At 37.7% G+C, this 11,511-nt stretch overlaps 1 protein-coding gene across 1 annotated transcript; it reads right to left on the bottom strand.

Moving 5' to 3' along the window:
- Positions 1 to 7,544: 7,544 nt before the first annotated feature.
- On the bottom strand, positions 7,545 to 11,414 carry LOC126629702 (1-aminocyclopropane-1-carboxylate synthase 1-like). Its single transcript, XM_050299804.1, has 4 exons — positions 11,150 to 11,414; positions 10,887 to 11,018; positions 10,623 to 10,783; positions 7,545 to 8,750 (listed from the first exon to the last, which is right to left on the bottom strand). Exons 1-4 carry the CDS (start codon positions 11,318 to 11,320, stop codon positions 7,703 to 7,705), a joined length of 1,512 nt encoding a protein of 503 aa, XP_050155761.1. The 5' UTR covers positions 11,321 to 11,414; the 3' UTR covers positions 7,545 to 7,702.
- Positions 11,415 to 11,511: the final 97 nt, after the last annotated feature.

The raw sequence follows: 11,511 nt of genomic DNA, 5'->3' as shown, positions 1-11,511 counted from the left end.
ATGCAACCACCACAGCTTCCCCTACAACAATTCCAATCAAATTCAAGTATGTCCACGGATAGTGATCAAATTTTTCAATTACTAACCTCTTTAGTGCAGGGGCAGCAAAATCAAAATGAAACAATGCTCAATCAAGCTAAAGAGATGAGCGAATTGAAAAATCAACTTAGAGAGATTGTGGAGTTCACGACACAAATTCAAGAGCAAAGTGAACTCTCCAACTCAACTATGGAAAATTTGAAGGAAGATTTTGAAATCCATGATGATATCACTTTGGGAAGTGCTATGGAGGTTTGAGGTGAACCCAAGACATCCAAACCAAGCCAAAACATGGATGAACAGCTGCTGCTTGAAAAAGAGGAGAATAACAAGGCCACGGCAAGGGAAGAACCACCCTTGCCGTAGCCCCATATGCCCTCTATGCCGTCCACTACAACCAAGGTAAGCCTAAATTCAATTTGTCCCGACCCCGTTTCACCAAATGTCCTTATTCCTTGCAGGATCATGCAATCCAAGGAAGAAGAGGGTGAGAAAGGTATCTTCGAAACCTTTCCAAAGAATCAAGAGCAAGAAGTGGATGGGGAATGTTTAGAATTCATCAAAGAAGATACACTTGAGACGAAAATTCCCAAAGAAGTTGGATTTTATGACACGGGAAAAGTCATAACTCTCAAAACACCAAATCTGGCCAAGTCCCATATCCCTAATGTGGTGTTCGTAATTGAGTTTGTGTTGGAACAAGCAAGTAAGCCAACTTCTCCAACTTCGATTTTATTATATACTAACTTGCTGATTTTGATGATTCAGACACCTACACTAGAATTTAAACCATTGCCGGATCACGTCAAGTATCACCTTCCATTCAAGGATCAATTCCATGCTATGGGCCCTATCCAAGTTTAGAAGGAAGTTTCGTCTAGCTGGAAGACGTTAAAGCAAACGCTTCTTAGGAGGCAACCCATGTATTCAAATAAGGAAGATTTTTGAATTGCTCCACGATTGGTTTTGCGTTCCTGAAAACCTTCCCTTTTCTGCAGTTTTATTTTGCCATGATTGTCATTTTTATTTGTTGCTTGTTTAATTGTTTTTGGTGTGGGTTTATTTTTGAAACATTGACATATATGCAAGGTATTTTACATTAAAATTTGTTGAAAATGAACAGGAGGCAGAAAAATACAAGAGGGAGCCTTCACAAAGGCTGCTTAAGAGAAGTCTCAGTAGTCGGCGGAGCCACAGAAGGAGGAGGTATCAGCGGTTGATCATTTGGAGCTTCACTACACAGTACAGCCCTAGAAGACGAAGGCAAATGTTGTTGGAACAAACCCACAAACCTCTGATGATTAAGTAAAATCTGACCATCAAATTCCTACATCTGGTCAATCTTCCTCTTCATGTTTGTAGCATAGTTATGTGCAAGCTTGTGCAACTGTTTATTCTCATGCTTGAGCCCTCTAATCTCCTGTTTAAGACTCATCACTTCAGCCGCCAATAATTCAACTTGACGGGTTCGAGCAAATAGACGTTGGGCCATATTAGACACAGAACCCGCACACTGCACACTGAGAGCTAGAGAATCCTTAACAGCCAACTCATCAGACCGTTTGGAAAGTAGTCTGTTATCTTTGGGAGTGACAAGGTTCCGGGTTACCACCGCAGCGGTCATGTCATTCTTCATCACCGAATCCCTAACGGTAAGAGAACCAGTAGGGGATATGAAGGATGGGTGCCATATGTTATCTGAAGAAGGCATGGATGCCTCTTCACCAAGGTTCAAGTCAAAACGACGGTCGGAGGGGCCAGACATTTTCAAAGGAGTTGAAGAAAGAAGAGGTCGGACAAATCGATATCTTAGAAGTGCAATGAAGGGAGTTTCTACGAGCAGAAATTCAAATGTGCTTAGAAACAAACTGCTTATCCTCTATAAAAATCAGTACTCGACGGGATTTCAGAAATCGAAGAGGCCAATTCAAAAATCAAAGAGGCGCTAGCTTTCTTAAAAGCTGGGCTTACTCAGAAACCACGGGCCATCCTTTATTCCAGATTTGTCCGCACTTGTCATATGCAACCTCTGCACTCGACGGGGCTCAGAAATCGAAGAGGCATTTGCTTTTCCAGACGTGTCAGCATCTGTCACATGCACACTCAGCTTGCGAAAATCACGAGCAATTTGTCGAAGCGCCTATTTCAGATATCGAAGAGGCATTTGCTTTTCCAGACGTGTCAACATCTGTCACATGCACACTTAGCCTTGCGGAAATTACGGGCAATCTGTCGAAGATTTCTGGTGACGTAGAAAGCACGTGAAGATTACTATTCAATCATCCAACGGTTGCCGACAAGAGTGAAAGAATAATACCGGTTATTAATTCATATAAATGTCGACCTTCACCCTCCATTGCAAGGCAGACATACATAACCCTTCTTCATCTCCGAGAATGCCTTCCCAACAAAGTCTCTCGAGTCACTAAGTGTTCCTTATTCCCTGGGATACCTCTGCAAACAACCCATCAAAAGCAAAAGTATTTCATATCATAAAGGTTGAAAGCAAAAGTATCTCATATCATGCTTTCTCCATGTCCTTCTCTTTGTCGTTGTTTTTCACCTGCGGGACAAGAAGAAAGAGAGCAATCAGCCAGCACTTGGTATCAATCTTCTGATCTGGAACCGACTGCCTGGAACCCCTTCCTGATTGCTTACCTAGCCTTGCTCTTGAGTACTCATTTTCAACATCTTATGCTTCCTCTTCGTCTACCACATCTGCCTGGGCAACAGATAAGGGAAGTGAAAATGATACCTCGAAGCATGTGGAGACAATGTGCTAATTCATCATCAACTAGGGATAAGGAGAAAGAAAGCAAGAGGTGGGCACTTGGAAAGATTGAAGAAAGAAACAGATCATCACCTCTACCTCGTGCTTGCCTGCCGTGCAGAAGAAACAAGTAGAGAAGAATGCAGACTGCACAATCAAATCAACCAGTAGAAGAAGTCTGATTTGAAACCAAGGAACTCTCGCTCAGAATTCCGAACTAGTTCGAGATCAAAGCTGTGGAAAGACAACAAGATCATCTATCTCCAAAACCAGATTTGCGTTCTTAAACTCTACTCTGTCTGGTTTTTACTTTGCCATACTTATCATATTTATTCGTTGTTTGTTTGATTGTTTGCTTGTGTTTGTGTGAGTTTATGCTTGAAACATTGAGGACAATGTTCGATTTAAGTGTGGGGGGGGTAACCAAGTTGTTTTGCATGAAATTCGTGGAAGTTTATCACCCATTACTTCTAGTGTTGTTCCTTGCTGTTTTAAAGTGTTTTTATGCTGTTTTGGAGTGTTTTAGTGTGTTTTGACATAAAAATCCAAAAATCTCATAAAAATTTGAAAAATTGTTTTGAAAAACCCAAAAAGAGTTGTTTTTGTGTGTTTGTTTGTGTCTTAAGGTACCTTCCAACACAATGATAAGGATTTGGTTTTTAATTACATGACTGTTAAAGAGAGTTATAAACATGGATGAAAATTTGATTTACTCTTTGGTGTATGCTTGGTTGTGGTTATAATTTATGAATTCACATGCAATCATAAAGGAAAAATCAGTTTTTGTAACATGCTTGAAAGAAGGAACTCAAATGAACGCTACAACCTTGTGAGACTTGAGCCTAAACGTTTATTTGGAGAGTTCATTGTTTTCTAAAGTCGTTGCATGATCTCATTATTCTTTGCTTGGTTGCTACTTAGAAGGCGTTTCATCATTTAGTTCCAAACGCTAGAACTCATGCCTATTTCATTCAAAGCATGCTATTGATTTGCATAACACATATTCAAGATGAAGTTGTGTAGTGATCACCAAAGCCAAATTGCCGTGCCCCTATTTCATTATGTGTTTAAGTTTAACCCCGTTGAGCCTTGTTAAACCTATGTTCTTTGTTAATCCACACTATCCTTACCTAGCCTAGTGTTAGGACTATCCGTACCCTTGTTCTTGAAGCATAGTAAAGCATGACTTAAAATGAACTCCTTTTTTATCAATGTATTGCAGAAAGCAAGTGTGGGGCAAGTGATTCTTGTGTGTGTGTGTGTACCAGAGTCCTTAATAAGGCATGGGTAGATAAAAGAAAAAAAAAAGTATGAAAAAAAGCTCTAAAGTGTTGTTTGTTAAAAAAGGGTCCAAAACATTGAATTCGGCCCTAAGTGTTGCATGAATCTTCCTTTTGTATGTAAAAGTTGATTCTGCATTCTAAAGTGATTTCCAAGTGTCTATTTCATTGCTTTGCTTGCTATCGCTTTAAGAACGTTTGTTATCCCTATCCTTTCTTTGTTAGCCATTACCCCTAAGCCCTATTACAACCCTTGACTTCAATCTTGAGTGTTGTGTGTTTCAATTTGTGGAGTTCGAAATTGGTATGAGCATATGGTGTCACTGGTTCTCGCATCTAAGTAGTAGCATTCCATTCATGAGATCATATCTAAACATGCTTAATAACTCCATAAAATTGCTTTCTTTGTTATAACATATGTGAGTCCTAATCTTTCGTGATTACATCAATCTTCTCACATATACTAGTGTAGGGTGTGTAGTCAGAAAATGTGTGTGAAAATAGAGAGTATCTTGTAAGGAATTGAGCAAACTCTCTAAGGCATGTTACTACATTCAAAACATCGTTTTAATTGGTTAATTGTGAACTAGTAAGTGGTCACTATGATTAAGTATGTGCTCAAGTGTAAGGATGACGAAAATATATGGGAATGATGATTTTTAACACGTCATGTTTCATTAAAAATCCCTGAGACAAATGTTGGAAGGTTAGGTTGTGTTTTGTTTGTTTTGTTTGTTTTGTTTTGTTTTGTTTTGTTTCTTTTGTTTTGCTCGAGGACTAGTAAAAGCTAAGTGTGGGGGAATTTGATAGGAGCATATTTATGCAACTTAGTTAGCTTGTTTCTTGGAATTTACTTAGTTTAATTCTAGTTATTTTAGTACTTTAAGCTATTTTCGTGTGTTTGTAGGTTCAAATAACAAAGTTAGCAACAAAGTGCTATTTGGAGCATTTTGGAGCATTTTTAGGCCAAGATTGGATAGTGCAAGCATGGAGACATGAGGATGGACGTTTTTGAAGATTTGAAGGCTAGAAATCAGCATGTATGTGTGCAAGTGTGTTGACCTACAACTACGAACATCCATCCACTACACCCATTACATCCACTCATTACCAAACATTCATCCACTACACCCATTACATCCACTCATTACCAAACACTCACCCATTACACACATTACATCCACTCATTACCACAACACTCACCCACTACACCTATTACATCCACTCATTACCAAACATTCACCCACTACACCCATTACATCCACTCATTACCCAACATTCACCCACTACACCCATTACATCCACTCATTACCACAATATACACCACTACCACCTTAATTAGATGGTGGTCCTCTCCCTAGCCTATAAATACATCCACCCTTCACCATAACAAGGGAGAAAAAAGACATCGATCCAAAACACACACACATCATCTACACAATTCTCCACTCTTTGCCGCATTCAATACAACCTTCATCCAAACACATCCATTCCTCCATACAAACAAACCTTCAAACACTCACCAACACCTTGTGCCGTAGCAAAGGAAGGGAAGGAAAATGCTTGGACGTGCTTGTTGTCCAACTTGGATCGTTGGAGCGTTTAGGTGCTTTCTTTCTTTTGTTTCCAATGTTTAAATTCATTTTCTTTTGTTTTGTTGTGAATATGAGTGGCTAAACCCCTCTTGGCTAGGGGTGATTTCAAAGCCATGATTATGTGTGCAATATAATTTGATAAAATCCAGTTATGAACTCTTGAATCGTGAATGCAGTTGGCTTAACTATTTGATTGATAACTTATTTGTATTTGTTAACAAAGGGTCGACACTTAATTGGCATACATAAATCCGTTGCTAGAATATAAGGAAGTTTCACATAATCGTTACAAACTTATATTCACATGTAATAAAGGTCGCTTATAAACGATCGCGTTAAGTTCAATTCCTAGCATGAGTGACATGATGTCATAGTTGCAAGTGCTTTGTCAATGCTTATGATTTTCATTAAACGTAATGATCTTTTATTGTATCTCCATTATGATGTCATGTAGGGAACTTTAGAAGTATGTTTTGGGTTGTTGAATGATGTCATCCAATCCAATAAAACAAGGAAAATCTGAAAGTTAACTAGTGATGTCACGGTTAATTTGGAGCATTGTCGTTCATAATTCAATGAAGTAGTAACTGGAAATCGAGTTATTTGCATACATGTCATGTGTGGAGAAAAAGTCTCTAGCTATCCCATCCATCATCTTATTTCTCAAATTTGTTTTACAATCTGTCTAGTTTTTCATACTTGTTTGTTTGTTTCAACTTTGTCCAAAACTCAATCCCCCTTTACTTTAGTGTGTCTAATTAGTTATAATCTGTTTTAATTTGTGTTTTTAAATGTTTTGATTCAAGTAAAAGTCAATTTTCGTCCAAAGTTATTCCTAGTGTCTAGTTTAAGTTTATTTAGTTGTTCTAAGCTGGTTTGAGTATTTTAAGTTTGCTTTGAGTCTTGTGAGTATTGTTAAGTGTTTTTAAGTTTAGTTTTATGTTTTTGAGTCAGTTTAGAGGTTATTAGCAAGCCCTCCTAATCCCCAATCCAGAACGATCCCTACTTATACTTGTACTACAATTGTCAAAAGAGGAGATAATAGAGATATATAGCTCGTTTAGATGTACTTTTAAAATAACTAAAAACGCTTTTAGAAAAAATGTTTTTGGATTCCAAAAGCACTTAAAGTGCTTTCTGTAAGAAGTACCAATTATGTGCTTCTTTCATGAAGCACTTTAAGTGCTTTTCCAAGATTTATTTGCATTTTTACTAAGAATTAATTCTAAAAACATGTTCACCCAAAGCATTTTTAGTCATTTTAAAAGCACATTCAAACGAGTTAATACTAGTTCAGCTTTCAAAGTCATACAAGCATGCATGCATTTTGCGCATGCATTTTAAAGATGGAAAGGGATCCTCCGGATCCCTTCCACCTAATCCACATAATCCACAAATTCGGACCCTTGAAACTTGATCCAACGGTTAAAGTTATTATAACATTTAAAGGGGCTCCGTTGGATCAAATTTCAAGGGTCCAGATTGGTGGATTATGTGGATTTGGTGCAAGGGATCCCTTTCCTTTAAAGATAAACGAGTGATATGATGTTAGAGAGATTATTTACTTGAATCATATTTTGCATACCACATAATGTGATATTTGATGGTTTAACTCCTTATTTAAGCATTAAAAAAATATACAACTATCAACCGTCACATTATCTGTCATACAAAATACAATAAAAAACAGAGTCTTTGTAACATTTTTTTCCAAAATAAATTAGTGGTTTATACAGTTGAGAGTCATACGGGGCCAAGCAAATTAAATACTATATCCTGGACTAAAGAAAATTATTATACTCATTCTAATTAAGAGGTTCATTACCTGAATTAATTACACAGTCCAAGTCATTACACCGATAGAAAATTAATATATCAATCTAGCTAATAGCTACCCTTTGTGACTTGTCAGCTGCATAATCAGCATCTAAAGTAATTATAAGGGGAAAAATTATCATGAGTACGTCCAAAACGAAATTAAAAACATAATCAACCTCACTAATTATTATCCAAAACCCTTACACACTAGAGTATAGGTCCCAATACTCTTTAGCTTGAACGAAAGGCGAGTGAGACATTGGTGAATGTGGAGACATCATGTGTGGTGACATAACACTAACACCTTCCTGCTCAAATCTTCTTGTTGACGATGAAAAGCTCAGCCTTAGATTGCTCTGCCAACGCTTCTTAGTACTTTTCACTTGTGCTTGTTCTTGAGCTTTCTTTCCTTGCCCTACAAGTGCCCTAATCCTTTTGAGTGCAACTTCCACAGTGTCATCATCCATGTTGGCAAAGCAGACCCTAAACCAACCAGGCTCCACACATTTAAACGAAGAGCCCGGCGAAACGTTGAGCTTCACTTCGTTCACAATCACACGCCACAACACCATTTCTCCATCGAATGTTTGATCTTTCAACAGCCTCCTTAAGTCCATCCAACAGAAGAGGCCTGCATTGCTCTTCAAACAGCTAATTCCCACTTCCTTAAGCCCCTTCGTGAAGACCCCGTGCCTCTTCACAAGCCTTTTTGAGCTTGTCGCAAGGAACTTCTCGACAAAATCTTCATCCGATAGCATTGATGCGAGCATGTGTTGTGTTTGGGATGAGACCAGCCCGAAACTTGACATTTTTCGACCGATGTTCACCACATCATCGTTGTAGGAGTAAACAATGCCGACCCTCAAACCGGGAAACCCCATGTCCTTGGACAAACTGTAGACAATGTGGATTAGGTTGGGATTGCAATCCATGTCTTGTATGACCTCGGTGATGCATGTGTATTTTGGGGAGCTGAAGACTGTGGCTGCATAGATTTCATCACAAACCAAGTGAATGTTGTTTTGGTTTATGAATGCGACCAGGCTTTCAAGTGTGTCTTTGTCAAGGGTTGTGCCCAATGGATTTGATGGGTTTGTTATGATCAAGCCCTTCACATTGATGTTGCTGTTTTTGGCTTTTTCGTAAGCTGCTTCCACTGCTTCTTTGGTTATTTTGAAATTGTTGGAGCTATCACAATCGACTGGGACAATTTGGACTCCAGTTCTCCATCCGAGGTCTCGGTAAAATCTGCAGTTAGAAATATGAATTCTTAATTAATAATTAATTATGAGTAAAATTAGTTAATTAAGCTTCTAAATTAGCTTGGTGACTTGCAATTAGCCCACTGAGCATATTAAGTTTGGTAAGAAATACATGAGAACAGAAATTGAAGCTAATTGGAAAATTTTAACATAACGGTACGAAGATTAAGACTTTATACAACTCATGATGAGAAGAAAACGAAGTTGGAGTTTTGCCTAAACATCCAGCTGTAAACTACGCAGACTATGTAATCTGATTTGAATTATCATCCAATGTGAATGTATGGTTGAGGATTGATGCGTGTGGCTTTGATATTATACTAAATTTCAACAATGGACTCAAAAGTCTTAACTAGTTCTTATGATCTACCTTAATACTATTGCAAGTTTGATAGAATCATATCATACTAATTAAAGTACATGATCGTTAAAATCAAATGTAGAGAAATGAGTAAGAGTAGACTAGATTCAAAGTTTAAACCTTCTCATATACATATAAAAGAAAAGTATGTGATCGCCGATGATAATCCTTATTATTTGTACTTGATTATGACCCTAAACGCACGGGGGCGTTCCAGATATGGAAATTCCCCTGACCAAAACATAATTTTTTTTAAATATTACAATTCTCTCTTTCTCAGTTGGACCAAATATGTTGATCTTTAATATAAAAACCCAAATATGTGCTTACTTTAAGCAAGGTTCTAAAAAATGTTAGGCGCTAGTCGGATGGTGAGCTGGGGCTTAGCGACTAGGCGGCTAGGCGGCTAGGCGGATTTAACTAAATCCATTATATTTCATGTAAATAAGTATCTGTTTATACTTAATATATATATAATTTCATCATAAACTACAAAATAGAATGACACATATATTATGAAGTATTGAAACATAATGAAAATATGGGGACCAAGTATATAATGTGTGCTCATTTAAGTATTCAACAAGTCTCTTACAATTTATTGAAAAAAATAAAATGCAAAATGAAAGTTATCTATTTTCTGCCTAAGTGAGTTGCAACTTAGGCAAGTCCATAGGTGGGTCTTGGCGGACTAGGCGGTTGCTTAGGTGATCTAGGCGGGCGCCTCAGCAGGTCTAGGCACCATTTCTTAATTATCAAACGCATAGACATTAATTGGGGTGGTGGTCAGCTATCTGATGCCTAGGCGGTGCTAGGTGAAGATTTTTAGAATAGTGACTTTAAGGATTCAAAACCTTGTGGTCAAGCCCATGACTTGGACTCCACAAGTTTCTTTCTACCAAATTCTTAAACTCACTACTCTATTGTGTGTACAAATTAAAACACACGTAGTCAACCAAACGAATGAAATAAAAAAATTAAAATTTTAGCCAAATGGCCTTTAGAATTGGAATAATTCCTCAATTTGGTCTCTGAAATTTAAAATCGATAGAACCAGTCACTGAGTTTGTCCACCATGAATCATTTTGGTCATTTTGTAAAAAATCTATGTTAAATAAATAACATGACAAAAATACCCTCAATTTTTGTTAAAGCATTTTGGTTTATTGTTTATTAAATTAAATGCATTTTTATCATTTTGGTCCTTACTTAACATGAATTTTCTATGGAATGATCAAAATGATTGACAGCGAATGAATTTAGGGACTAGTTCTATTGATTTAAAATCTCAGAGACTAAAGTGTGGAGTTATACTAATCTCAAAGACCATTTTTTCTAAAATGTTTTTAAAAAAAAATTGGTGGCTCTCGGAGGAATTAAGCACTCATCTATTCAGCACGGAATATAATTTGCAAAGTACGTACGTAAAAAAAAAAAATCTAAAAACAAATTTAACACAATATTTGAAATGAAAGATATGAAGGAAGCATGACATACGCTGGATAGTACGGTGAGGGGATAAGGAAAGCATCGCCGGGGTCAGCCAAACAGAACATGACCAGCTCGTTTGCTCCAGTGGCTCCGCCACTCATCACTACGCGGTCAGGATCAAACGTGACTCTGCCACCTCTTGCTTTCGACATGAACGTAGCAATGGCCTGAAAATTAATTAGGATTATTGCAAATTAATTATAATGCTAATTACTGAATAATTGATTTCCATGGACCATTCCATGCATGCGTATGTGTGTGTATGTATACCTGTCTAAACTCTGGGAAGCCATGGTAATCTTGAAAATTGGCCACGCTTCTGAACTTCTCAACTCCTTCAGCAGTGCATAAAGAGGCTTTGGGATTTTTCCTAATCCATTCTTCAACCAAATCAAGGGAAAGCTGGAAACAAACGAAAGTTAAACCATGCATTTTGTTAGGTTATTAATTACTTCTTAACTATAATGTAATAACTTATGCATTTTGTGTTCGGCAGTGCAAAATGTGAAGAAAAACAACGGAGCAGTACAAACCTGATTTTCTGCAAGGCCCATCTGGATTACACCCTCAGGATTTTCAGTTGGGTGAAAAGGGTTTTGATCGTACGCCTTCCATCCGTCGAAGTACGGCGAGTTCTCACCATGTTGTTCATTGGTTGCAATCTTCGATAGCAGTAAGCTATTTTCACTTGCAGATGATGCCATTTTCTTGGTTTCAAAGAACAAATACACAAGCTATATTGCTGGAGGGGGAATGATATATAATATTGTTGCTGGAAGTCTGGAACGACAGTAGTGATTGTTTTTTCAAGCCATAAAGTGTGAGGCAAAGGGTAAGGCAGTTCTGGAATTTATAGGCAGTGGAAGATTGATTGGCAAGCAGCACAGGAACCAAA

This window comes from Malus sylvestris, chromosome 7 (assembly GCF_916048215.2).
Source record: "Malus sylvestris chromosome 7, drMalSylv7.2, whole genome shotgun sequence".
Classification (NCBI taxonomy): domain Eukaryota; kingdom Viridiplantae; phylum Streptophyta; class Magnoliopsida; order Rosales; family Rosaceae; genus Malus; species Malus sylvestris.
Note: the sequence above shows the minus strand (reverse complement) of the source record. Positions and strands in the feature narration are given on the sequence as shown.

Excerpts from the sequence above, each read along its gene's own strand:
- LOC126629702 (XM_050299804.1), bottom strand. The coding sequence starts at position 11,320 with ATGGCATCATCTGCAAGTGAAAATAGCTTACTGCTATCGAAGATTGCA. Across the intron at positions 11,019-11,149 it reads TGGGCCTTGCAGAAAATCAG|CTTTCCCTTGATTTGGTTGA; the intron begins GTTTGTACTGCT and ends GTTTGTTTCCAG. Across the intron at positions 8,751-10,622 it reads CCCTCACCGTACTATCCAGC|ATTTTACCGAGACCTCGGAT; the intron begins GTATGTCATGCT and ends TTCTAACTGCAG.